The sequence below is a fragment of the Lithobates pipiens genome, unplaced genomic scaffold (assembly GCF_037356315.1).
Source record: "Lithobates pipiens isolate NorthernLeopardFrog02 unplaced genomic scaffold, aLitPip1_a1.2 Scaffold_22, whole genome shotgun sequence".
Taxonomy (NCBI): domain Eukaryota; kingdom Metazoa; phylum Chordata; class Amphibia; order Anura; family Ranidae; genus Lithobates; species Lithobates pipiens.
Window position 1 is genome coordinate 127,970,632 of NW_027507784.1, and position 27,066 is coordinate 127,997,697.

A 27,066-nucleotide genomic window follows, 5' to 3' on the forward strand; every position below is an offset into this window, starting at 1 on the left:
AAATGTGAGGGGTGTACTCATTTTTGTGAGATACTGTATATATATATATATATATATATATATATATATATATATATATATATTTATATATAGATAGTATTTGAAGAGACACATACACACACACAATAATTCTAAAATATATACAGTATATATACTGTATATATTTATATATAGTATGAAACATATAATACAATGCAGGACACTAAGACAAGGCAAAACAATGATTAAGATGTCTCAAATAAATAAGTAACAATTCTAACTATAATGACCTCATGTTCATTTTACATTGCTAATTAACTTGTTCTGACAAATAGTAACTAAAGAGCCTGTTGGTCACAGATAATTTGGGTACCTATTGGTTTTGTACTAAGCATATTGCCTTATTAAATAAACTCCACTCAATGACTTTTAAATCTACATTGGTATATACTACATAAGAGACCTCAATGCACATTACTTTGCTGAAATTTGGACTTTGAGGATCCCATAACTACCAATGCGTTGGTAACCATTGCCCAAGACAATTATGGAGGTGTACACTTGATTGGATGTACTACAGATTTTTGAATAAACTCTAGATTGTAAACTCTAATGAACAGGGCCCTCTGATCCCTCAGGTATTGAATTGTATTATAAATGTACTATCTGCCCCCATGTTGTAAAGCGCTGTGCAAACTGTTGGCGCTATATAAATCCTGTATAATAATAATAGTATTACAGGATTTCATCTTTTTTTAGTAGTTGCATCACACAATTGGGGTAGCAGTTTTTTAAATGCAATATTTAGGAGCACAGAAGAATGCCATTTTTAAAACCACTAGGAACCAGACATGAATAAATGAAGACAAAGGAAGCAGTTCAGTAGAAATTTAGGCCATAAAAGGTTTGCCTACAGTGAAAGTAGATAATTTAAATTACAGATTTTGCTAATGTAGATCTTTTTGTATTAGGTGGATTTTCCATCATTCACCAATAGCCAACACATATCTTTCAAACCATATTTAATTTTTATTTATATAAATACAATTTGATAGTGGCTTTTGGGGAAAAAAAGATTGTCTAAATGCCTATTTCTGTTATATTGTTAAACAGCAGTAAATGATTTAATGGGCATAGCACAAATTCACTAAAGCCTACTTCAAATCCGCAGACTTCCCTTTTATCAAGATAACCAGGGAAATTATTGCCCCCTTTTTGCTGTCGTCTCTTTAGTGGTATTCAAGCTACTAGGCAACTGTCTCTTGCCAGAGGAATTCTTAAAGCTATGTGAATCTCCAACCATAGGGACCTTCATGTCTTCATGTCTTTGGTTGAAACTAATGACAGTGTGCACAGTAGCTCAGACTCTGTATATGGTGATGTAAATGGCAGGAAAAAAGAAGGTCAAAATCTTTGGCATATTCCATGATCCTTTGCTGACAAGTAAGCCCTTGTACACATGATCGGAGATTCCGACAACCAAATCCGTCGTATTTTGTCCACGGATTTTGTCCAAAACTGTTGTATACACACGGTCGGACAAAGTTGTCGGAAAATCTGACGTGATGACTTATTTCATTACGACAGGACTACGTTCACGCTAGTAGCCAATAGCTTTGGTGTAGGAATTTGATCTGAGCATGCGTGGCACTTTGTCCGATCGGAATTCTCTACACATGATCAGAGTATGTCCGATCGGAGCATTTTGTCGGAAAATTTTACAAACAAGTTGGAAAACTTGGTCCATCGGATACGCCGACGGAAACAGTCCGATGTAGACCACACACAGTCGGAATATCTGACAAAACGGTCCGATCGGGCACATTCCGTCGGAATCTCCGACCGCGTGTACAAGGGCTAAGTCCAGTTGCTATGCCATTGTCCTAATTTATATCAAAAGTGTGTGTGTGTATATATATATATATATATATATATATATATATATATATATATATATACAGATAATATATGAATGATGACAAATAATACAAATAAAAATAGCAAATGCTGTTTCAACAAATGTTTTTACATTTTTAGTTTTAGTGATAGCCATAAAAATATATTTTAGCTACAACAAATACAGTGAAAATGGACAAGATATTTTTCTGGGTATTAGCACTATTTCTCTATGCGTGTCACCTGATGTACTTGGCCCGCTCCATATGAATCGAGCTCCCTTGGTCATTACCTTTTCCCTCATGCAAAAGTTCATGTGTCCCAAGTAGTGTACACTCACATGTGCTTTAGTTTATTTTTTTATTAAGTTTGCATCTGTTTGGGACTGTATTACAAATGAAAAGCAAAAACAGATCCATGAATCATTTTAATGAAATATTTTAGGAACAAGCTGTGGACTCACATGTGTGCTTTGCTTGCTAAAACATTTTTCATGACTTGGGAATACATTCTTGGGATGAAGAACAAATTTGAAGTAACAATTCCCCATTACCCCCCAGTAAGCCTAACTATATTAATACTGGTTTATAGTTAACCTTTTCAAAAGATAATGAAAACGCCCCTCAGTGTTAAAAAATGAGCAGAAACTTCTCAAATGCTTCATGGTCTTTTTCAATGTATTGTACTTATTTACAGTGTGTGTAACAAATCATTTCATTCCACCCCAAAAAATAAAATAAAGAAAAACTGTTAAGACCTGCTTTATAACAAAAGGAATTACCATAGCTTCACAGTGTCCATTCAATAGACTTAGCACATGTGAAATAAGTGATAACGTATTTTACCAAGTGAAGAATGTTAAATTACAACTCTCTTGTTTTTTTACGAAACTGTTTTAATTCACATACCAATGCTGTAACACCCCCCTCCCTCCCTCCACACACCCCTCCCTCCCTCCACACACCCCTCCCTTTATAGTGCTGTATGCCTATAGCCTAGTCAGGACTATGTGATTGATTTACTAAAATTCACATTGTATAGTGAATGTCAGCAAAAAAGGTAAACATGTATTCACTTTGAATACCCAATTATGTGCAAGGGAAAATAGACAATTAAGCTCAGAAAACATTATTTTCTAAATAAAGTCTATACTCCCTTAGTAAATGAAGCCCAATATTTCACTAAGGGGCTTATATATGCAATATATATTAACAATAATATTTCTTCACGTTTAGTATTTCAATTCTAATTGCCTTGCTGAGTTGAAGATGAAACAAGGTTTTGAAATGGTTTCTTGTTTTTTGTTAATACATTTTTAATATATAAACCCCTAACTGTCTTAGCTTTGGAAAGATAAACTGCATATTAATCTGGGCTAAACCAAAGATCTAAAATGTCGAAGGATATTTCAACAATGCCCGTCCAAGTGCAAGAGGTTGAACCCTAAAGTGATAGTTATCTGGTGCTTTAAAAATCAAAAGGTATCATTAATTCACAGACGTCCTCTTTTGATATAGATGAGCTTTGTCTGGGTGAATCCGTCTGCGCCTGATCATTTGTCTCCTGACTGGGCGTCTGGTGTAATTACCTGCGAATATTTTTGTTTCCAACGCTGGTAGCTGCATGGATTTCTCAACCACTAAGAAAAAGAGAATAGGTTTCATTTAATTAAATAATAGGGTTTCAATTAACTTGGAAAAAGTGCAATATGAAATAGTGATTGAGCTCCTGTGATGAAGATTCGCTTGAAGAAGGTTCAGAAAATGATGAGGGCCACAAATGACCTGTGTCTACTATTCTAGAAAGAAATAAGCTGTTAGCAAAGCAAAACAAAAGACTTGCTGTTATGCAAGTAACCTTGGAAGTGGAAGCAAAGATGTATTAGTTACTACAAGCAATGGAGTATGTGTTTGTGAGTTGTAAAAAGATGATGAGGTTCTTTATTCCTGGTGCCCACTTTTCGGTCTTTTCACACTTGCCATGTGGATCTTAGGGCCTTTTCAGATAGCAGTGTAGGTTTCCTTTAATTAAGTTGCTTACAAAAACATTTTTACACTGAATGATTGGTTAGATTAGTTGGGTTTATTTCTTTTACAAATCCTTCCTTTTCCTTTTTTTATGTTTTTTTTCCCTCAGATTTTTTAGAATGTATTTTGTGGGGGAAAATACTAAACGTGGCATTTGGTTTGTGGAAGCAATGATTTTTACAGCAGCTGTAATGTAATTCCTAACAATTACCTCAACAGGTCTTCAGTCTATGACTGTCTCTCGAATCACGTCCCCAGTCACCAACGAATCCCATAGTATGACTTCAGTCTCTGACCATCTCCTATTGCATATCTCCATTCTCTGACAGCTTTAGGTAGCATTACATTTACTAAATATTATGCATTGCCCTTTGGTGATGTCGGGGGCCACACATGAGGCCCCCTATACCAGGTAAGTTGGCCACCACTATTCTATATAAAAAAAGTATAATGCTGCAAAAAAATATGACAATTTATATAGGGGAAACAATGTTAAATATTTTTGGCCAATTATTGAATATAAGCCATTTTTGTTAGGGAATATATTGTCCAAAATAAATGAATAAACTCTGCACCATGATGTGCTGGAATCACATCATGGTAAGCACAAAAGACAAATGTGGGTGCTGGGGTTAATAAAATCATAAAAAAACACCATTTATTGAATGCAGCACATTTACAAGTTAAAATCTTTATAGTCAGCCTGGGAAAATAGCAGAAAGGTAATAAGCAACATGGACAGTCACAGATAGCAGCCAACCATGCAACAGTGGTGATGGGTATAGCACCAATGCAGGTCAGGTAGGCAGGTAGACCAGTGATGTTAGCTGGTCTAACTACCTAGCTGACCTGCATTGGCGCTATACCCTTCACTACTGCTGTATGATGGATCTGTGACTGTCCATGCTGCTGGTTGCCTTTCTGCTTGTTTCCCAGGCTGACTATAAAGATTTCAAACTCGTAAGTGTGCTGCACTTATAGTGATTGTAAATGATCAAATTGTAAAACAACCCATTCAGTTTAAAATAGGAATGAAAGGCAAACTATTTTTGTATAGTCTGAAAAAAACATTCCAAATACATATTTTCCCCTTTTTTATAAATGATCACATTTCCTCTGTTCTCGGCTACATACGTGCAGGGGGGAGGAGATATGGCAGCACACTAAGCTTGCCAGTGAATGGCTGTGCAGCGGGGGCATGTCAGGACAAGTCTAATGATTTGAGTTCCCTGAGTTCCCAGCATAGCTAGAGAACATACTGTCCTGCTTAGTGTGGTCAGTTTTAAATAGGAAAGTAGAGGGACTAGCAGGAACACCAGGGATTTCACATAAAGAAAGCAATACAAAGAGAACAGAATACTTTCTCATACAACTACATGGTACAATAGGCACATATCAGGAATATGTATTGTTGGGGTAACAAACTTTAATAAATGGTGTTTGATCCCATAAACCCTAGCGCCCCGTTTGTGTTTTCTTCTTGCAGTGTGAGCGGATCCTTCCCAGGACTGTCACAGGAGCTGCAGGGGTGCAACGGATCCTTCATCCATCCATCCATCCTTTGTATTGCTTTCTTTATGTGAGCAGCACAGTGGTGTAGTGATTAGCACTTTCACCTAGCAGCAATAGGGTCGCTGGTTCTAATTCCGACCACGACACTATCTGCCTGGAGTTTGCATGTTCTCCCTGTGCCTGCGTGGGTTACCTCCGGGTACTCCGGTTTCCTCCCACAATCCAAAAGATATGCTGGTAGGTTAATCAGACCCTGTCGGAAAAATTGGCCAAGTATGTGTATGTGTTTGTAAGCATGTCAGGACCCCATGGGGTCTAGGACCGTGCTATACCACAGATGGACACCAGCGGAAAAAAAAGCACCCTGAGGTGATTCAGTTCACATAGGTAGTGCTATACAAGTCCCTCATTCATCCTATTCATTGGAATTGCTTTTCTTATGGACTTGAGGACTTTTTTATGCACTGTGAGGTGCCCTGTGAAAGCTGTGCACATTCCTGCACATATTATTGGGGGTTGTCTGGAATGACATCATCAAGTCTGTTCTGTCAGAGGAAGCATTAGGGATGGAACCCATATTTTTGAAAAGCGGTACAAGAGGTTGAACAGTGCTGTGTGGAAAATACAGCTCTCTGTGCAATATTTGAAGGTTATCCCATTTACAAACCATTAAAAGTATATGGTTTTATATTAAGGGTATACGGGTTTTAAAAGATGTTGTTAGTTATCTAGAATTTGAATTTATTCTAATCAGTGAATTGCTGTATGCAGGCATACCCCACTTTTAAGTACACAATGGGGTTTATTTACTAAAGCTGGAAAGTGAAAAATGAGGCTCACCTCTGCATAGAAACCAATGAGCTTCCAGGTTTTATTACCAAAGCTTAATTAAACAAGCTGGGGTTGGAAGCTCATTGGTTTCCATGCAGGGGTGAGCCTGATTTTGCACTTTCCAGCTTTAGTAAATAAGCCCAATCGCATACTTAAAAGTGGGGTATGCCTGTACAGTGTATCAACATTATTCTACCGAAGACATTAGTTAAAATGAGTCAGGCCACCAAAAGCTTAAGGTGTACTAAAACTAAAGTTAAATAAAATGTCCCAAAAATTTAAATTTGAAAATAAAATGGCCCATATGTGATATTTCAGTTATAGGTAGACTTGGTGGGATGAATCAGTCCCTGCCCTCTTATGTGATCTTTCTGCCAAAACTTCTGAGTCTGTTCTTGTTCACCTGTGAGTTTTGGGTGTTTTTGCCCATACTGCGTGTTTTATCTCATCTCGTTCTAAAAAACAGAAATATTAGTTGAGTGATCCTTCAACTACTTTATATTTTTGCTTAGCGGTGACCGTATGCACAGCATATGCATGCTTAAATGATAGGATTTAACTTATTCTCTTCTTTTAAATTATATACATACATTTTAATTCAATTACACTGTTTCATACTGTGATATATTGTGGAGCCATCCTTAATAATTATGAGATAATTGGGATCAGAAGAAACTAAATGGACTGAATGCATTTTGGAAGCATTAGATATACCATCACTCTTGGGATTTTTAGAGTAACAGCAAAGAGGAACAAAATATTCTTTATAGCTGTAGTTACTTGATGCTGCAGCAGACACAGATGGAAGGTCCTAAAATAACAATGGATTACCCTTTGAATTAGTGCAGCCTTCAGCCTAAAAGCAATTTGAAGTTGTGATTTTGTACTATTAATTTTATGTCTTGCCCTGTTGATGACGTTGCCTTACAGGTTATATGGATGAATGTCTTTCATGCTTTCATGCAGAACAAACAAGATTAGAGTGAAAGAAAAAGATGGAATCCTTCATTTTGTCTGAAGTTGCTGTAAGATATAAAGCCTGTTGGAAGGAAAGTATTATTTTGAAAGAGGAGTGAACGGTAGATCAGTTGCCCTGGGTCTGATACTTACATGTCTTTTGACACCTACTGATGCATTCAGCTTCTGTGTCAAATCTATTGGCATTGCCACCACACCCACCATACCAAATCTGGGTGCAAATCTTGTTTGTCTTGTCAAAGAACCATTTAACCTCATTCTCCTTGCATTGGGTGCCCATGTCCAGATCTAGCTCACAAGGATCTGTTAAAGTGGAATTTCAAAGAGTGTCTAGAGTTAAAAGGTGAACAGATGGACACTGGGCATACTCCAAGGTTGACCATGGTCCCTTTGTCCTGTTAATATTCGAGTGAGAACTGAAAAATGCTGACCTTTTAGACTTTTCCTTAATCAAATTATTCAAAGAGCTCAGTGTATCCAATATTTATTGTATTTTACTCTCAGCATTTACTGAGATATATTATAATCTGCAGTCAAGTAAAACGTGACCGTGGTTGTACTTCTAAGCCAAGTAATGAGCAATAAAGTACAACAAAAACAGTTTATTCCAATGTATGCCTTATGGATTTTTGCTACAATAAAATTCTCTTTGAGTTTTAAGTTATGGTATCTTACCAAAAAAATTCAACAGTTGTAATCACCAAAAACATGGTAATCTTCACACTGAATTTTAGGCAAATTTTCCTACATAGTATACATACGTGGGTTTTTTTTTTTAAATAAAGAGTGTTTACTTAGCAAAGCGAATGTTCACTGAGTTTAATAAAGTAAAGCTGGGTTCACTTTGAATACCCAAATTACGTGAAAGGGGGAAAAAATTTGGATTTTCTCATATACAGTATATGACTGCATGATTGAAACAAATCCCACTTCTCTTTATTTCCTAAACCAATTTAACATTCACTGTGTAAAGTAAACATTTTCAATACCTTTAGTAAAGCACTACCAATAACTACACATTGTACTATTATAACATGATATACATATTAACATTCATATATATCATCTGAACATCTGTGATTTATATGAATAGCTGTGTCAAATTGTGTTCATAGTGTTTTTACAATATAACATTGATATCAAAACAGCTGATGAAATTGACATTGTCGGGTAAATGTTGCAGCACACACTGAGAGTGACTATAACTAAAAAAAACTAAAACCTTTTTTTATAAACCTAAACAATCTTAAAATCCCAATCTTTCACCACATGTCTAGCTTTCAGCCTAATTTCTGAAATGTTTAGAAAGTGCAGAACTATAATGAGTATGTTTTAAAAGATTAGTAACATCTATTTCATTGCAACTTTTTCCTAAGTAATAGGACAGCAACAAAACAGTTATGCAAAGCGTCATGATAAATAGTGGCCTTGTCTGCGGTATGAATTATGGTAATACCCAATCTATTAAACATTGGTTGTCCAGGTAAGATACAGAACAAGCTAAGAATCAGTTCAGATGGAAATACTGATTTAAAAAAAATAAAAATTGCATGCATCATTTAAAAAAATAAATAAATCAGTAAACAAGTTTCTTGGTGATTATTAAGTTTGTGTTCACCCATAGTCAGGTTTGAGAAAGTTAATAGTAATGTACAGAAAAGTCAGAAAATTAAAAAATGGCTTTAATGTAAATAAAGTTTTTTCTTAATGCCAGTGCAATTATTTTTAAAGGGCTGCCCCAAGAATAAATATACTAACAGTAAATTTGGCTTAGTAGATATAGGAGCCAAAATCTTATATGATTTCTGTATAAGAGAGAATGCCACTGACTTGTAACTAACTCTAACAATTAACTTTACTATCTTTACCCTTAGCACCTTTAGCACTTAACACCCTAACACTTAGGGGTCTATTAATGAAAAAATTGCTGTGCAAATGGCTAAAGCACTTGCACAGCTGTTACTAATAAGCTCTGCAATTTGCCTAATATGTTAACGTGCTATGATTGTTATCATCGTGTATGGCCATAATGCAGTATTTACTGTACCTGAAATACTTCAATCAGCAAAATACTGCATTATGACCACTGGATGGAATTGACATTCACAGGAAATTAACATATTAGGGAATCACAAGGATTATCTGTGATGGCTGGGCAAATGCTTGAGGCATTCACACAACAATGTATTTATAAGTGGACCCCTTAAATGGAACTCCTCACCTATGCCTAAAATAGTATGCCTTAACACATAACCTAACACTAAAACCAAGCCTTTACCTAACCTATAAAGTGTAACCCTTTCTGTAATACATAAATTAACTTGTAGGGGTTAATTTACTAGAGGCAACAAGGCTGTTCACTTTGCAAAGGAATTTTCCCTTAGCTTAGTGAAGAATGCCTAATCACATACAAGAAAAAAACTGTATTTTTATTTGCACATGATTGGAAGCTAATCTTAACACTTAGCCATATCCCATCAGTAGCCTTAACCATAACCAATAACTTAAAATTAAACTCTTAATCCTAACCATAACTTTACTCATAATCTTTTCCTAACATTTAACTAACCTACCAAAACTATTGTTGCTGAAAACTAGAAGTCCAGTACCAAAATCTGTTAGCTCTTGGCATTAAAACTTTCTGTTCTGTCTTTCACATTATATTTAACTCTAGTCTTAATGCCAATCTTCTGACAAAAGGAAGTTACTTTCCCTAAGCCATTAAAAACATTTTTAGTTTTACAAATTAAGATCACTCTGTAGCCTCATACTTCATAGACCAAATCAGCTGCATGACCTTAATTACAACAGTGTACAGTATATTCCATTTGGCTATTAGTTGTGCTCTGAGGTCTTCTATGAAAGTTGAAGTGTTGTTTATTTCTTACATTTATTGATTTGCTACCATATAACAAACGTAACTCCCATGTTTATAGCGTTTTTCAGCCTATTCCCCCACACTTACCTATTTCAGGGCTGTTCAGTGGTTCTGTGGTCACTGCTGTGTCAGAGCTCATCACAACCTCTGGCACCACAGCCTCTGGCACCACAACCTCTGGCACCACAACATCTGGCACCACAACCTCTGGCACAACTTCTGACACCACAACCTCAGGCTTGGGTTGAGATTTACCTATAGAGAAGACACAGGCCATATTAAAAACATGTTTTGTGTGTGTGTGTTGCACAGAAAATTGTATTTTTATCAAAAAATATATATTTTTTTAATTTTTTCCATATTTTTCTGCTGCCAATTTATTAATAATTAAGATATTATTTCATTGTACCAGTTTGAATTTCCTCTAAAATATTCCAGATGTGATTCTAGAACAGAAGCATAAAACCTGTGGGTTTAAGTGATATTAAAAGATATTTTTTTTGTTAAAATAAAAAAGATGTTATACATAGAAGCTCTGTGCAATGCTATTGCAGAAAGTGGCCCCTTATCGTGGGCGTCATCCACTCCTCCCTCCTCAGAGTGTCTCCTTAACCAAGATGAAAGCCGTGTGCGTGTGCTTTCGAGCCAGGCTATGTTTATCCAAAGACACACACAGCACCAGTAAGCCACGGCCCTGCTCCCTCCTCAGAGGAGTTTGACTGACAGCAGCCTATGGCTTCTGCTGCTGTCATGTATCCTTTGAGACCAGGAAATGAGAAGAGCAGTGCTACAACAGGGGTAGCACTGCAGCAGTGAGAGGAGGCAGGTAAGTGTTTAGGGACAGGGGGGTAGAATATTAAATCATTGCAAATGTATAACTAACTGTAAATCCTGCCAGAAATCCAGTGAGCCTCTAACTTCCTGTATTGAGCTGACAATACTGCCTCTGCTGCTCTGAAACCCCAAGCATTGTTGTCAGCCCGCCCTCAATTTTCCTGCACTGGACTTGAGAACTCTGCCAAGGGGTTTAATTTGTGTCTAGAGATGGGCTTTTAATAACAGTTAACGGTTAAAAAAGATATGTATAGGGCTGGACTAAAGGGTAGGCAGATGAGGTTTCGACCTTGGGTGCCTTGTCAAGGGCCAGATTAGCAGCATCACAAGATATTTAATGGCTCCATTTTCCTGTTGTGCCTTTTTGGCTGTAGCCTCTGATAAGGGTTGGGAAAACTCACATCATGACACATTATACCTCCCAGCACCACCATTACGTGGCAGCATAAGTTCTAATGCGCTATCTGGTCTTGAGAAGCCAAATTCAGCCTAATATCTGGTCCTAATACACAGATAGGCAAATGAAAACAAGCATGCAGCTGTACAATGGTTATATGGGGAACTAAGTGTATGGGGAAATAGGTGTCAAAACCTTCCCTACTCTAAATCTAAATCTAAAAGTGGGGAAAAATTGCATTTGCTTACACTTTAAAACTATTTATCATAGGTTAAGGTTGTTATTTGTTAAAGCAGAGTTCCACCCAAAAGTGGAAGCTTCACTTATCTGTGCCCTCCCCCCTCCTGTGCACATTTGGCACCTTTCAGGGGGAGCAGGTACCTGTTTTTGACAGGTACCCTTCTCCACTTGCTTCTGACCTCACTGCAGCAAGGTTCATTTAGCCCCCTCTCCTCCCTCCTCCTTCACCTGCTGCTGGGCCAGTAAGAAAGTAGCGCACCTCACGCATTCACAGTAGGGAACTGGCTGTGAAGCTGCAGGGCTTCACCGCCGTGTTCCCTTGCTACGAATGGCAGCGGCAGCACCCAAGAGCCAATGGAAACATTGGTTGGGGTGCCAGCATTGCTGGATTCCAGGACAGGTAATTGTCCTATTATTAAAAGTCAGCAGCTACAGTATGTGTAGCTGCTGACTTAAAACATTTTTGTGTGGGGTGTGGAACTCCACTTTAAGTCATCCTGTTTAAAACCCCATTCCATATTCTATTTCTATTAATGATGATTTAATGTTCTTTGTTATATTCAAAAAAAAATTCTGTTACATTATTCCACAAATAACAAGATGAATACAGAAACTTACTAGTGGTGAATGTTGCTTGGTAAGTAACCAGGCCAAGGCTCTTGTGCTGCCCAGTAATGGTGACTTGGTACATCTGTCCACTTGCCAGTCCTCCAATAAGTCTTTCAGCACCTGTGACATTCTGCTTAAGGACTAGACTTTGGTCTGCTAGAGATATGACGCTAAGTTCATAGACTTGTGGTTTCAGGGAATCAGAACTGGTCCAGCTCAAACGTACACTGTTTTCTGTTACATCATACACTTGAAGCTCAGGCCTCTGCAATGTTGTGGTTTCTGGAGTTAACGTGACATCTTGAAGAAAAGGTTGCTATATTAACCATCAGCAAAAGGATCATTTTCACACAGGAAGGGTAAAACATTCAATATCAAATGTATTATCCTGTTATAAAGCCCATTAGTGATGATACCTTAAAATAAAAATCATTGTTTAATTGTAGTTTTATATAGAGTGTGAAAAGATTATAGCCTCTGATTTTATTACTGTATGGTGTTCTCTCCTCACTTGTAGTTCACAAGCCACAAAAAACATGCAGACAAAACTCACAATAGATCACACCATGGTACAAAGGGTGTCTTAAATTAGGGAAGTAAGAGGTAATCCCAGTGTGAACAGTAGACAGTAGCAAGAACTTCATAGGCTTTTAAACCTTTTTACACAGTTTGTGAAGTTGTTTTACTCAAGGCAAATAGACTTTTCACTTTCATTCCACAGAGCTTCTAATTATAACATCTTTTTTATTTTAAAACACAAAAAACTATCCATTAATATCACATGAACCCACTGAACAGCCTATTTGCCTTTAGTAAATCAACCCCCCTGTGTACTCATGCCTTTGGTCACAGTGGAAAAAGAGGTAAACAAAGGGCAAACAATAAAAACCTTAAAGTGGTTAATAATTCTATCGTTATTCTATCCAAGGCTAATAAAATATGACAGGACTTGGGCTCTTTTGTTCTATCTATCTACAATATCTCTCTCTCTCTCTCTCTCTATTGATATCGTTACAGATATACACAAAGTTGTGAGGAAACAAATCCTTGAAATTTTTTGTCAAGAATGAAAAAAACATTGGAACTGATCTTATCTTATAAACATGAATTACAACATATAAAAATTACAGAAAACATATGAGTAAAGTAATTACCTGTAAGGGTATTGATGCTTGTGCGTACTGTTACGACCTCAGGTTTTTCACTGGACAAAATTTCATCAGGTACTACATTACCTTCAGTCCTGCAATGCAGAATATAGGAGAAGTGACTTCAGCATATGACATGCCTCATGACAATCTCAAATTCAAATATGTAAACCCAAAATCTATTTACCGTATAAGTATGGTTGTCTTTGGGCCTCATTGTATACAGCTTTTTATAATGAAAACATTTTTTGTGAATCTATTACATAGTTCCTTGTCTGGAGATCCAGCCAGTCACAACACTTCTTGTTGCAGGCTGAGCCCTAAGCAACTACCTTGCAAACAGCAACAGCTTTCTCAGCCTGCCATATACAGTATGTTCTCCTTCAGCTGGCTGCCTATTAGGTCTACAGAAGGCCAATGAAGCAAACTGAGGCATTTGCTTCCCCCGCAGTAAGTAAGGTGGGTCATAGATGGCCAGAGACCCACTGGTTGAACTAAAAATAACTGACCCGATTCCCTCATCCACACATTTAGGCCTTAGGGGACCTCTTCTACTTTTTAAAAGCTCTCCCCCTTCATTCATTCATGTGATGGGGTCCAGAATGATGTTATATCTAGTCTTCTACAGCATGCTAGAGCTCTTTGGATATAGCATTTGTCTTCATTGTATAATTTATACCAATGGATCACTGAGTACATATTGGGATGACTTGTTTCCACCCCTTCCTTTCATGTTTCCTTTTTGTCTCAATGTATTCAAATGTATTTTTTTGTATTTCTTTCTTTTTTAGAAAAAAAAACAATAAAAACTGATTGAAATAGAAAGTTGGCAGTTGAAACTTACGCCGCGTACACACGACTGTTTTTTCCATCAGAATAAAAGTTTTTTCCGACGGAGTTCTGACAGAATTCCGCTGAAACGGACTTGCCTACACGCGATCACACCAAAGTCTGATCGTTTAGAATGCGGTGACGTACAACACGTACAACGGGACTAGAAAAATTAAGTTCAATAGCCAGTAGCCAATAGCTGCCCCAGCGTTGTTTTTGGTCCGTCGGACCTGCATACAGACGAAGGGTTTTCCTGATAGGAATTGATTGCGTCAGAAAGATTTAAAACATGTTCTCTTTCTAGGTCCATCAGAACTTTCGAAAAAAAAAAAAGCCCACTGAAGCCCACATGCGTTCGGAATATCCGATGAAATGATTCCGTCTGACTTTTTCTGATGGAAAGTCCAACCATGTGTACATGGCATTAGAATCTGACTGGTACTTGTAGACAGATAGTTTTTACATAGGGTGGCTTTTGGCTTGCATGACAATATTTTAACTTATTTTAGATCATTTCAGGCTTTGTCTATTCCTGCACTAAAAAAAAAAAAAATATTATTGCTATTAACTATTAATAATGAAATTTGTTTCACACTTAGTTAAAAGATCGGTCTCACTCACGCTTCATTGGTGCTTTCATTCTCTAAAGTTCTTGGAGGCTGATCATTCTGGAACCAATCACAGTGCTTTTGGATTTCAGGAGACAGATGGAATGCATTTTCACCTGTGATACACATAAGGTGGAGATAAAAAAACAAATACCGTTAAGAATCTTAACTCACCAAATGATTTTGCTTTGCTAATTATGCAATACCGGGTCAGTAAGATCTACTAGTCATTAAATGCCACTAACAAAAGGTGTTGAACTTCTTGCGCAAATTCACTGCAAGGAATATGAATATCTTGAAAGCATTTTTGCCTTTTCAATTTATCCAAGCAAATCTTTTTTTTTTTTTTTTTAAATACACCCCTTAACCTTATTTTTTTCTTTTATAACTCTACTCTACTTGGATAATTAAGGGGCCTGCCAATTAAAATTTAAATCTGTATCATAGCAAATTCATTTGTATACAAAGGACCCTTTGTATATAGAATTATATGAAAAGAGGCATCTCTAGCATCTCTTTTGATATGTGTACCGTCAGTATGAGAAAGTGGCATGCGCATAGAAATACTATAATGAGATGCATTCTTACATATGGTTTTGGAAAATAATTTCCTTCTGCTTCTATCTGTGCATTTCACAGACTGGCAGTTGTGTTGCATGATTTTTATGGACACTTGCGCCTATTAGTGAAAGTGTATTTAGAGCCAACAACCTTTCTTGGGGCCATAGTTAATGTATTATGTATACAGATTCTAATTTTGTTAGCACTTACTACTGATAAATCCTGGCAGTTGCATTCCAAATCTCAGCAGGGCCTCTTCATTTAGTTCTGATGCCTTTCCAACTTTCTTGGAGAAAACATCATGTGGTTCACTAGCTAGTGAGTTCAAATGTCCAGTATGAACCTTCTTCCCTACACTTAAGATCACAAAGAAGTAGCCCTTGCATTTGGCCTCGATTACAGTTTGGTGCAACTGTTTGAGCTCATGATTCTTCACATCTCCAGTCAAAATAAGGAAGATGACCTTCATGGCCCTTGGGTTGGGAGCACTCTCAAACACATGTTCCACCGCATATTTGATAGCACTATTCAGTGACCTTGTTCCATATAGCTGAGTCATTTTAGTTAGAACAAATGTCTGAAGTTTCTCTTTGTCAGTGTACTCAGTAAGTCCTACATCGATTCTCACAGGTGGGGAGCTGGAATTGATCTGATGTTCATATGGAGCATGTTGGAGTACTGATATGCGTGCATGGTGGGAAGAGGATTTAGGATCCGGACTAAGCTCCAACTGTCCAATCACGTGGGAGACAAATCTCTTTATCTCTGCAAACTGGCCTGAATTTGTGGAGTCTGAACTGTCCAGGAGGAAGGCTAAATCGATGTCTACATCAGTAGCTGCTGAACGTCTTAAGCGTAGATCACCCCTGGGAACAGCAGCTCCACATTCACCAGCTGGCTCACACACATCTGTGGATAAAGAACGGAGTTTGAAATTAAAGATTACATTTAGTTAATGCTGCCCCTGGCAGGCAAGAATGATCCCTCTCTTTTATACAAAATGACAAAACTCACTCCTTTTATCTACACTTTTGGTGATTATAAAAAAATGTATTTAAACCCAGTCACTAAAATGTAATATAAGCTTTTTAATTATAACAAGTAACTTTTAAAAATTTGAAATCTTACATTTTTAAATCTGTAGATTTTATTAAAACAACACCTGGAGACCCTGCCAGTAATGTCAATGCTAAAGAACTTAAAGAGTGACGGTGCTTTGTCCTATGTTCCTGGCCAGTCACTCTGTCACTTGAGTTTCTGATGGAAGCTACAAGTGGCCAGTTCAATACACATTTCACAGGCATGGTCCACTATTGTCCCCATCAGGAAACTACCAGTCATGCTGCCATTGCTGTAGTAGGGGTAGGGAACCTCGGCTCTCCAGCTGTTTTGAAACTACAAATCCCATCATGCCTCTGCCTCTAGGAGTTATGCCTGTGATTGTTAGGATCTTGCAATGTCTCGTGGGACTTGTAGTTTCAAAACAGCTGGAGAGCAGAGGTTCCCTACCCCTGCTGTAGTGCACGTAAACAGGAAGTGACTGAACAGAGGCTTCATGAGATCAGCAGCACCAAGATGTCATAAAGGATAAGAATGGTAAAAAACAAAACAAAAAAAACCTATTTTTTAAATGTAATTGTTTAGCAAACTGAATGTCATTCAGTTAGAGTTTACATATACTTTTATATTAACACAAGGAAGGAGCCTGAAAAAAGAGGTACTATTGTCGACAAGTAGTTTGACTAGAAAAAGCTCTACTTTATTAGGACAAAATGTAATAAGACAACAATAGAAAAATGCATAGTTGCTGGCTTCTGCCTATATAGAAAAACCTCCATCCAATACCTTAAAAGGCAGTGCTCTTCGGGCTATTTCCCTGTGTCATTATATTGCTAGTTTGGTACTTGAGCCACACTATTAAATAGTGAGCTAGTGGACTCAACTTATAGCCTCTATTAAGTGGCGTAACTAGAACCCTCAGGGCCCTGATGCAAGAAACCATGGAGGGCCGCCCCTGACCTCCGACAAAGCTCTTTTCTCCGAGTCCGGTGGCGGAACACAAGGGCCCGGTCACAAGTGGGTGGCTGCATATAAAGGAACTGATTTCTCCATTTCCCCTTGCTTCTCCTCCTCTCCCACCCACGGACATTCAGCGGCTGTAGGAGGAAAATGGAGAGATGGGTTCCTCTATGTCGGTGTTTCACAATCTTTTTTCAGTCAGGGCATCCTTGAAAAATACTCCTAGGTGAATGGGGCTGCACTGCAACCCCCCTGCAACTGTGTTCATTGCATGCAGTTGCAGCATAGTGATGATGTTAAAACAGGTGGTCAGTAGACAACATATTGCCTCTTTACTGGCTGTCAAATGCCTCTAAAAAAATGTGATATGAGCATGGATCGCTTTTCGGAGGAACACCACTTTTCGGTGCATACATACATGTAAACACACACATATATAAACACACACACACATAATACGCACACATATTATATATATATATATATATATATATATATATATATATACACACACACATATATAAAAACACACATATATATATATATGCACATATGCACGCACATATAAACCAGTGGCGGCTGGTGCTCAAAATTTTTAGGGGTGCACAAGCAAACTGAAAAATTCATAAAAAAAACATGAATTGCAGCCACTGTGCCCATCAATTGCAGCCACTGTGCTATCAAACACCACCACTGTGCCCATCAAATGCTGCCACTGTGCCCATCAAATGTCGCCACTGTGCCCATCAAATGCTGCCACTGTGCCCATCAAACTCTGCCGCTATGCCATCAAATGCTGCCAGTGTGCCCATCAAATGCTGCCAGTGTACCCATCAAATGCTGCCACTGTGCCATTAAATGCCGCCACTGTGCCCATCAAATGCTGCCACTGTGCCATCAAATGTTGCCACTGCGCCCATTAAATGCTGCCACTGTGTCCATCAAATTCTGCCGGTGTGCCCATTAAATGCTGCCAGTATGCCATCAAATGCAGCCAGTGTGCCATCATATGCTGCCACTGTGAATCCCTCCCCGCCCGCTCGCCGTCTCCCTGGCACTTACACAGCAGAAGACTCAGGATTGCAATGTGCATGCGATAGTGAGTTGCAGTGTCAGTTTTTTCGCATGGCATCCCAATGCATGTCCAGAATGCAACTCTGTTACAGCATACCAAAATGGACCACAATGAGCTATGTGTTGTGGCATGATGTGGTAAATAAATTAGCATCACCTCTTTTCTTTGCATGTTAATTAAACTCGGACTGACTAACTCAATAAGCTTTAGTGCATAAAAAAAAAAATAAGTTCATGTACTTTCCATGTTTTAGCAAAAGAAATGAGACACCAAAGTTTGGCTAACAAATTTCCAAAAAAAAAAGGAAAATTATACATCAGATTCCCGAAGAGATAAAGCATAATTCTCTCTTCAAAAGGGTATAACTGCTATCTTCATTTTATTTTGAACAGTCTTATATATTAGAGAAGATATCACTTACCTAGACATGCAAAGCAGGAAAGGACTTTTCGGATGGTTTCATTAAACTGAGCGCCACTTCCAAGCACTATAGCCTGGCCTGCTTCTGTGTTATTGACCTAGGAATTATAGAGATGCAAACAAATTATTAATTATTAATGTAGATGAAAAAGATAAATAGTTTGCTTCTAAAAAGTGAACTCAGGGCAGTCTCTTATTTTAGATGCTTTTTAGCCCACCCTTTAAGACATAGTTATCTAAAGCATGGGTGCTTAACCTGTGGCCCTCCAGCTGTTGCAGAACTACAAGTTCCATCATGCCTTAGCCTTTAGGAGTTATGCTTGTAAGTCTCAGCCTTGCAATGCCTCATGGGACTTAGAGCTCCACAACAGCTGGAAGGTCACAGGTTGAGCCCCAATGATCTAAAGATATGATTGAAAACTTGCATTAAACCTTTTTACATTTGCTCCACCTTTTACAAGCTGAATATACAGCAAATTTCTACAAATAATTCACTTACATCAGTATTCAAGCAGCTTTCTTGAAGCTCTTAACATACTCTTAGTTCCAGTTTGGGTATCTTAAACATTGATTCTTTTAGGAGTGCTATAACTTCAAACAAGCTGCAGATTTCAGCAGGCTTTGAACACTTTGCAGTGCTGAAGTCTACTGAAGCCATCGCAAAGCTTGTTTAAAGACCAACTCAAATAAAAAAATGATTACTTGCTGTGCCGCACTGCAAAGCGTGTTTTGTCTAGGGGAGAGGAAAAACGATGTTACTTACCTGATCCTCTGTTCTTCTAGTAGGAGGCGCTCCTCCATGATCAGGCAATAGACGGTCCCTCTGCATCCTCACGTCCAGAGAAGGACTATGGATCCTGTTCTGGTCTTCAGAACCTTAAACCTCCAGAACGTAGGGGTGCAGAGGGTGTAGGGACTAGCCTATCTGTGGGGAGCAGTGGACAATTGAGTAAGTATATATCTTTTATTGTTCACTTAGACAGAAATTACCAATTAACCCTTACAGTGTGGGTAGTTTTGCGAAGTTGGGCTTTAAAGTGTCAGCCAAAACTCCCATTAAAATCTGTGTTTAACAGCCCCGAACTGGGTATAAGGGTGTGTTAAAAGCTTTGTGAAAGCATATATAAAAAAATTTTTTTATTGATCTCTTTAGATGATTAAATTAAAGTCTTTTGTTTCCTTCAAGTCATTTTTGCATTCCAATACAACTCTTCAAAAATTCAAAAGCCACTTGAAGCAGATAAAAAGCAGCCCATAAGGAGGTCAACTGCAGGTCAAATACACCTGTCCATGAATTTCTAATGATCTCAGAACCACCTCAAATTGATGTCAGACTAATGCCAACAATACAAATCCAAAGTCGTCTGACATGGGCCGTTATTCTGACTGATAGGTATGGTGGATTATGGTCCTTGCCCAAGCACTTAGTACTGACAGTTTTGAATTGATATATTAAAAGTGTACTATAAGAAAATTTGCAGTAGAGTGCAACTGTAGTTTGTGAAGTTTGTGTTTTTAAATAAACAAGAATTATGATTATCTACTATAGGGAACTAGAGTGATTATCTAAAGCACATATTGTGCATATCAGCCCTTTATAGCACAAGGCTTGGTGTTATTATAGGAATGAATGCAAGTACATTGAGATTCCTGATACCACAGCTTATTCAGTCAGTTATTTTGTGAATATTAGTTAGTCACTTATAAAATAATTATTATAAGAATAATTTGGATGACAATTTATGACTATGCCAAATAATACATTCACATATTTTACCCCCTGAAATTATGTGAAAACAGTGAGCTTGAATAAGCCAGGGGTATTTGAATTTCTGATTTTGCTTGAGTTGCTTCCAATTTCAATTGCTGTCTATTGCTATTAGGGCCTTGCACTTACCTTTAAAGCATTGGACAATGGCCTGTCTTCTCTCGTTGTAAGGAAAACAGAAGACACACCAGCATCGTATAGCTTAAGTACAGCCTCATTTAGCTGTGGTGAAGCTCTGGTTGGAGCATTGCTGAAGAAAACAGCCACCTTTCTTGTCAGGAAACCTCCACGTGACCTCTTAAATGTGTTCCGTGCTACAAAAGACATGACACCATCCAGGCTTCTCTGCTTGTTAGATGTAACCAGTTGCAAGTTTCGTATCTCACTGAGCAGTGCTTGTTTCCTGAGGCCTTCAGAAAAGCGAACTTCTGTGGTAACATCACTATTGTAGGTAAGCAAAGCAACACGGGCTCCTCTAGGACAGTTGCTCTCAGAAATTGCCAGCTGGTTAACCACTCGCAAAACTGCTTCTTTCATATTGTTAAATTGGTTGCGGTTCACATCGGAAGACGTGTCCATAGCAAACACCAGGTCAGTGGGGAACAGAGGGCATTCTTTTTGACCTGTTCAGAAAAGAGTGACTTATAATTTTCTCTATAAAACATACAGGATGGTTTGGTTCACTTCTGTACTGCAAACAAAGCGCTACAATGAATGGAAGATAAACTTTAAACAAGCCCTCACTGCATGTTTTTAGCTGCAGATACTGTGAAGCAATTTACCCTCAAAATTCACAACAGAAGCAGCTCATCCTGATATTCCACATACAGAGCTCCTGCTATAACATCAGAAGGTTGGAAGGCTGCTGAGTAATTGCTGGGAGGGAGAAGATATGAACTGAGGTGCTGAGAGAATGACTTAAAACACTTCAGTGCTTTTGCTTTGAAATGCGAGAATGAATTGCTCCACAATGCCTGCAATTACACAGGTCAGTGCCGGCATTTATTGTTTTGTTAAGACTATGTGGTTGAATGTCCATAGCCTGAACAAAGGTTCACTTTAAGCATATGGGTACATTTGGGCCTTAAATCAATTAGACCACAAGTTGTATTTTGCACGTGCATGTATATTTACTTTTCATTTGTAGCAGGTTATTTGATAAATTAAGATGTCTTAATCAGTGTGTACAGGCAGTGGTGAAATTAGAAATGCTGGACTTGCCACACACACACACACACACCTCAGCATATAATCTAATGAAAATTTGTTTTCAAAAGTATGGAAAAGTTTATACTCACCATAGCAGCAAGCTGTACATGGGAGTAACATCGCCCACAAACAAAAGAAATGGGGAAATATTTAGTGTTTAAACAAAAACTTTTAAAATTACAGTGAAATATTTTAGATCAGACAACTTTATATTATGGCATATTTAATGCAGTACTGTCAAAGGTATGATGGCTAGTACTTACGACATGTGTTTTTGATTGTCTTCACAAGTCCACATTGCTATAAAAATAAAAAAAGGAACTAAAGTTAAATATGTTTTTAATGTATTTTATACTGTGATATCTGTATAGGCCAGTCCTTACATCTCTTGAGCCTCCTCGTTCTCCCTTCAGTCCCTGGAAAATAAACATTTCACTTTAGTAAATACAGTGATTTTATCTCTCTATTAAATGTAAATGTGGAGATATAATTGAATTTGGACATTTGTAAAACTTACACTTGTTCCTGGATGTCCTGGATCCCCTTTAGTGCCAATTTTACCAGGATCACCTGCATTGCCCTAAATAAAGCACATGATAAAAAAAATATATTAGCATCTAGCGACAGCCATATATTTTATGAGTTGAAATGCTGTAGTCCTGGGGAAATTGCAGCAAATATATCATACGGCACGATCAGCTAAAGTTTCCTAGCCATAGGTATAAGTGAAAATGTAGCAAAAGCAAATCATTAAAATATTACTATCTAAAAAGATAGCTATAAAAAATCCATTTTTTTTGTCCTTTTACCAAATGTTGATATAAAAAACACTTACCCTACGGCCTCTGCTTCCTTTAGGACCAAGCTCACCATTAGGTCCCCTATCACCAGCGTCTCCCTGAAGAAAAAGGATAATAAAGTCTTTATTGGTGTACATTGTAGTTTTGAACAGTAGTCAGCTAGAACTATAACCCTATTCCAATGTGGATCAATAATCACAAAACATATTTTAAATTTACCATATCCAGAAAAGCTACACATTTTATTTATTTAGTTGTGTATGCCATTTTCTAAAACAAACAAACTATCTGACTAGTTAATAATTCTAAATATAGCCAAGATATGAACTTTTTGAAAACAGACAGTATATGTAAACAAGTGCAAAAAACTTAAGATCACCTTTGGTCCTGGATATCCAGGGAATCCAGATTCTCCCTAAAAAAAAAGAAAAAAAAGCAAGACTTATATTTCCATTCTCTGGCGAGTAGACCAAAAGGTGTATTCCAGGAAAACATGTCTAATGCTTACCTTTCTGCCTTTAAGACCAGGTTTTCCAACTCCATCACGACCATCATCTCCCTGTAAGATTACAACAAAGTTTTCACTAGTTAATCCTTCTTTAAAGCTCCCTACTAGCAAACTGTTTATTCCTGTATACTGTATATGCCTTTTTTATATATATGCCAGAAGACTTTTCCTACACTTAACCACTTCCTACCCAAGCCAATTCTGGCATTTCTCTCCTACATGTAAAAATCATATTTTTTTTGCTGGAAAATTATTCAGAACCCCCAAACAATCTATATATCTATATAAGTTTATATTCCTTGTAATAGGAATGTAAACCTCCCTTGTAATAGGAATAGGGCATGACAGGTCCTCTTTATGGAGAGATCTGGGGTCAATAAGTTCCCACATCTGTCCTCTATGCTGGAAAGACTGAGATTTAAAAAAAAATGATCTCAGGCTTTTCAGGAAAAAAAATGGCAGTGTTTACATCTACCAGACCCAGAAGTGATGTCATGACGTTGCCTCCGGCCCCCGAGGGTCATACAGATGGCCGGAGAACCATCTGGTCCCCGGCCAGCTTTATGGTAAATCGCCGCCGGATCCATTCTCCAGCTCTGCGATCGCACAGGAGAGCTGGAGAAGCACCGGAGGGTGGCGATAGGGGAGTAATCCCCTCCCACCGCCTGTAAAAGCAATCAAGTGGCTAAACAGCTGCTAAGATGGCTTTTACACTGGCTGAAAAAGGATATCTGGATGATGCCTGTAGCTGCAGGCATCATTCAGATATCTCCACTCAAGGTCCATATGATGTCCACCCAGTGGGAGTGGTTAAGGTTATATTTGTAAAGCAGTAGTATGGTAGTGCTTTACAAATGTGATTTCCACTCCACTTGCCTCAGACCCTATTTATCAGTGAATTAAAAAAAAGAAAAAATGTTAGGAAGAGAGCCCAGTCATTTGACCTGTGGGACCAGCTTCTACTGCAATTACAGATTTGTCTTTAGCATTAAGCAGAGAGAAACCATGAAACACAGCAGCCTTTATACAGTGTAATCCTTTTCTATATATCCTGCTTTCACTTAAATCACGCAATCAGGTTTTGAATCCATAAGCACATCCATACAGACAGACTACAGACAGATGTTCCAATGCACAGTGCGCAGAAACATTCTGTTGCAGTTACCGTAGTAAAAGCTTCTGCTGAAATATGCTCAAATCCATAGGAAGTTCATACTAAAAGTCTACAGGGTGTGCACCGCAAAGGGAGAGAAAACATAAAGTAACAGGAAAACTGCATTGTTGTTTTACTTACACTTCTCTACAAAAGTTTAGTTCTACTTTTATAAGGTGATTCTTCATCCTATGCTTTTTTTTTTTATGTAAAGCCATTTAGGATCAACATGTACCTTTATTTTCTATCTGATGTTGTCTACAGCCACATGAACATTCATTTTCAAAATTAGCTGCCCCTAATCCCCTAGTGGAGTTAGAAAAAAACTAAGTATAATTTGCAAGTAGATTTACTGGCTAAGAGAACTTTTAGTTTCTACTTTTTGTTTGGTTATGTTGAGCTTAACACGATCTGCCAGGAACAGTTCTGTCAGCACCATAAATGAACTTGCTAATGTCTCCAACATGTGATACAAGCAACCTATGGTGCCAATGGAACAACTAAAAAATAATGCATTCTATTTACAGTTCCCAACCTCTACTAAAAGATTTGACTCTCCCTGTACTCTTCTGATGGCAGCCTAGGTGCTCTTAAAGCCATGTGGATAAGAACTGCACATCCAGTATTCATCACTGCGATTTAAAGAGCTTTATAGTGAATAAAAACTCGACTTACTGTCTCACCACGTGGTCCAACAGGTCCATCAGATCCTTTAAGTCCAATATCTCCAGGCTCACCCTAAAAAAGGTAAAATGTTAAAAAATAGGGAACTGCAATTACAAAAGTAACATTTTCAATCAACCTACCTAATAGTTATTTAAATTTGTAATGTTTAGTGGGTTGGCCTATTGTACGATTACAATAAACCAAAGTAATGTCAGTTTACAGCTACTTTCATTGTAAAAACAAGCTACATACTAAGGCTCGGTTCACACAGGGGCGACTTGTCCAGGCGACTTAGCCACCTGACAAGTCGCGCTCCGTTCTGTACTATGGAACCGTTCTAATAGGAGCGACTCAAGTCGCTCCGACTTAGAAAAAAGGTTCCTGTACTATTTTTGGGGTGACTTCAGGCGACTTGCATTGACTTTTATACAGAAGTCGTTTTGCAAGTCGCCGCTGAAGTCGTGTGCAGGTCGCGTCTGTGAGTCGCGCTGCAAGTCGTGCCGCCCCTGTGTGAACCGAGCCTAAAGGACCGATAACCCTACTATAAAATTTGAATTTATAAGTGAAGTCTGAATAACATTTGATGGAAAATTAGTAAAGGGTTTCAGGAAAATATCAGATATAAAAATATTTTAAATAAAAGCTGATGTTCAAGGAAACAGCTAAATACATAGTTCAAACATGTATATGGGAGCTAATATACCTGGCAAAAGATTTGTATTCTAATGGAAATTTGCAGTAATTTAATACTTTTTGGAATTGGGAATTATATTCAATCAAGAGATTATATTTTCTTTTTATGGTCACACTTCTTGGATCAGTATGAGTTCCAACTTTTTCCAGGACCTTTATTCCTCATATTGATAATAGGTTACAGGGGTAGAGGGTACATTGATCCACACCCCTTAATTTGGGTGATATAGTGAGCATTAAAACAATTCCTCAGCATATTCTGCTGTGAATATGATTATTTATTTAACTGAGAATAGCTGAGCCCTGCTAGACTGCAGGGCTAGGTTGGTGGCCTGACCGCTCTCTAGATCAGTTAAGCAATACAAATACACTTTGTTTACCTCCCTGCTCGCCATGTCTCAGGCTGTTATTAGACAAAGAAGGAGAAGCAACAGACTGATGAGCTCATTCTTCTCTCTATATCTATTTTCTGTGCTGATGTAAAGGCCAGAAAGAGAAAGTACAGAGCGCAATAAGACAAGCAGGTGCCTAACACTCCCAGAATTAGTGGATGCTGAGGATTCTGCTGGAGGCTGTAGCTCTTCAAAAAAGCAACATTGGAGTCATTATCCACCAGAGAGGTAAGTATGAAGAGACTTTTATTGCAGGGCATCTGGTTGGATGGAGTTGCTTTGTTTTCTAATGAATACATAACCTAATGTAACTGGTGTTTCTATATCTATATACAGTAGAGTCAAGCTTTAAGTTATAACCTTTTCAAAAGTTTGCTGGTAACCTCTCCACATCTTTTGAAATGATATACAAGGTAAAAGCTTAATAATAATCATGTTGAATCAAGGTTAGAGAAAATGTATATGCATCTTTGTGTATATTTTCCTTATATAGACAACTTGAATTCTAAATTTTGCTCTAATTTCATTTGAATGTCCAAATATTTTCTAAATCGAATGCAAAGAAACTTAAACAGAAATCCATCTCTGCTAACTCAACAGCAATGATTTATTTGTGTTAGTACAGGAAAAAATTTTTTACAGTTTAAAACTACACAATAGCAAAAAATAAACCATCAACGTCTCTCTTTTATCATCCTTATGCTGAGAAAAGAGTTAGTACAGAGACTAAGATACTATGTTTGTGGCTGATATAAGAAACATTGCAGCTGGAGACAAACCTTGCGCCCAAGTGGTCCGGGTCTGCCACGATCACCAACAGGTCCAGGAGTGCCTCCTGCCCCCTAGTGGAATCAGAACATGAATATATCCAGATGTAAGACCACTATTATGCACTATAATTTTCTTTATTCATACTTATTCTCTAGATCAAGATATAAAATACTATCATAAGTGTATTTTTTCTGTCATTGTTTTGTAAGCATTGCTCTAACTGTAGTTCCGTAATCTATAACTAAAGAACTGAGATGATAATA

General features: G+C 37.8%; 1 protein-coding gene across 1 annotated transcript in view; it reads right to left on the reverse strand.

Annotated features, from left to right (window-relative positions):
- Window positions 1-27,066, reverse strand: part of COL6A3 (collagen type VI alpha 3 chain) — a 133,976-nt gene that overhangs the window by 15,875 nt on the left and 91,035 nt on the right. The window contains exons 27-44 of the mRNA XM_077448242.1: window positions 26,812-26,874; window positions 24,957-25,019; window positions 23,129-23,179; window positions 23,000-23,035; window positions 22,656-22,718; window positions 22,338-22,400; window positions 22,204-22,236; window positions 22,084-22,120; window positions 21,910-21,921; window positions 20,741-21,234; window positions 18,845-18,941; window positions 15,540-16,238; window positions 14,782-14,884; window positions 13,336-13,424; window positions 12,191-12,481; window positions 10,189-10,356; window positions 7,356-7,526; window positions 3,464-3,514 (exon numbers count right to left, since the gene is read on the reverse strand). Of these exons, the coding sequence (XP_077304368.1) occupies window positions 3,464-3,514; window positions 7,356-7,526; window positions 10,189-10,356; window positions 12,191-12,481; window positions 13,336-13,424; window positions 14,782-14,884; window positions 15,540-16,238; window positions 18,845-18,941; window positions 20,741-21,234; window positions 21,910-21,921; window positions 22,084-22,120; window positions 22,204-22,236; window positions 22,338-22,400; window positions 22,656-22,718; window positions 23,000-23,035; window positions 23,129-23,179; window positions 24,957-25,019; window positions 26,812-26,874 (2,584 nt within the window). The remainder of the gene's footprint in view (window positions 1-3,463; window positions 3,515-7,355; window positions 7,527-10,188; window positions 10,357-12,190; window positions 12,482-13,335; window positions 13,425-14,781; window positions 14,885-15,539; window positions 16,239-18,844; window positions 18,942-20,740; window positions 21,235-21,909; window positions 21,922-22,083; window positions 22,121-22,203; window positions 22,237-22,337; window positions 22,401-22,655; window positions 22,719-22,999; window positions 23,036-23,128; window positions 23,180-24,956; window positions 25,020-26,811; window positions 26,875-27,066) is intronic.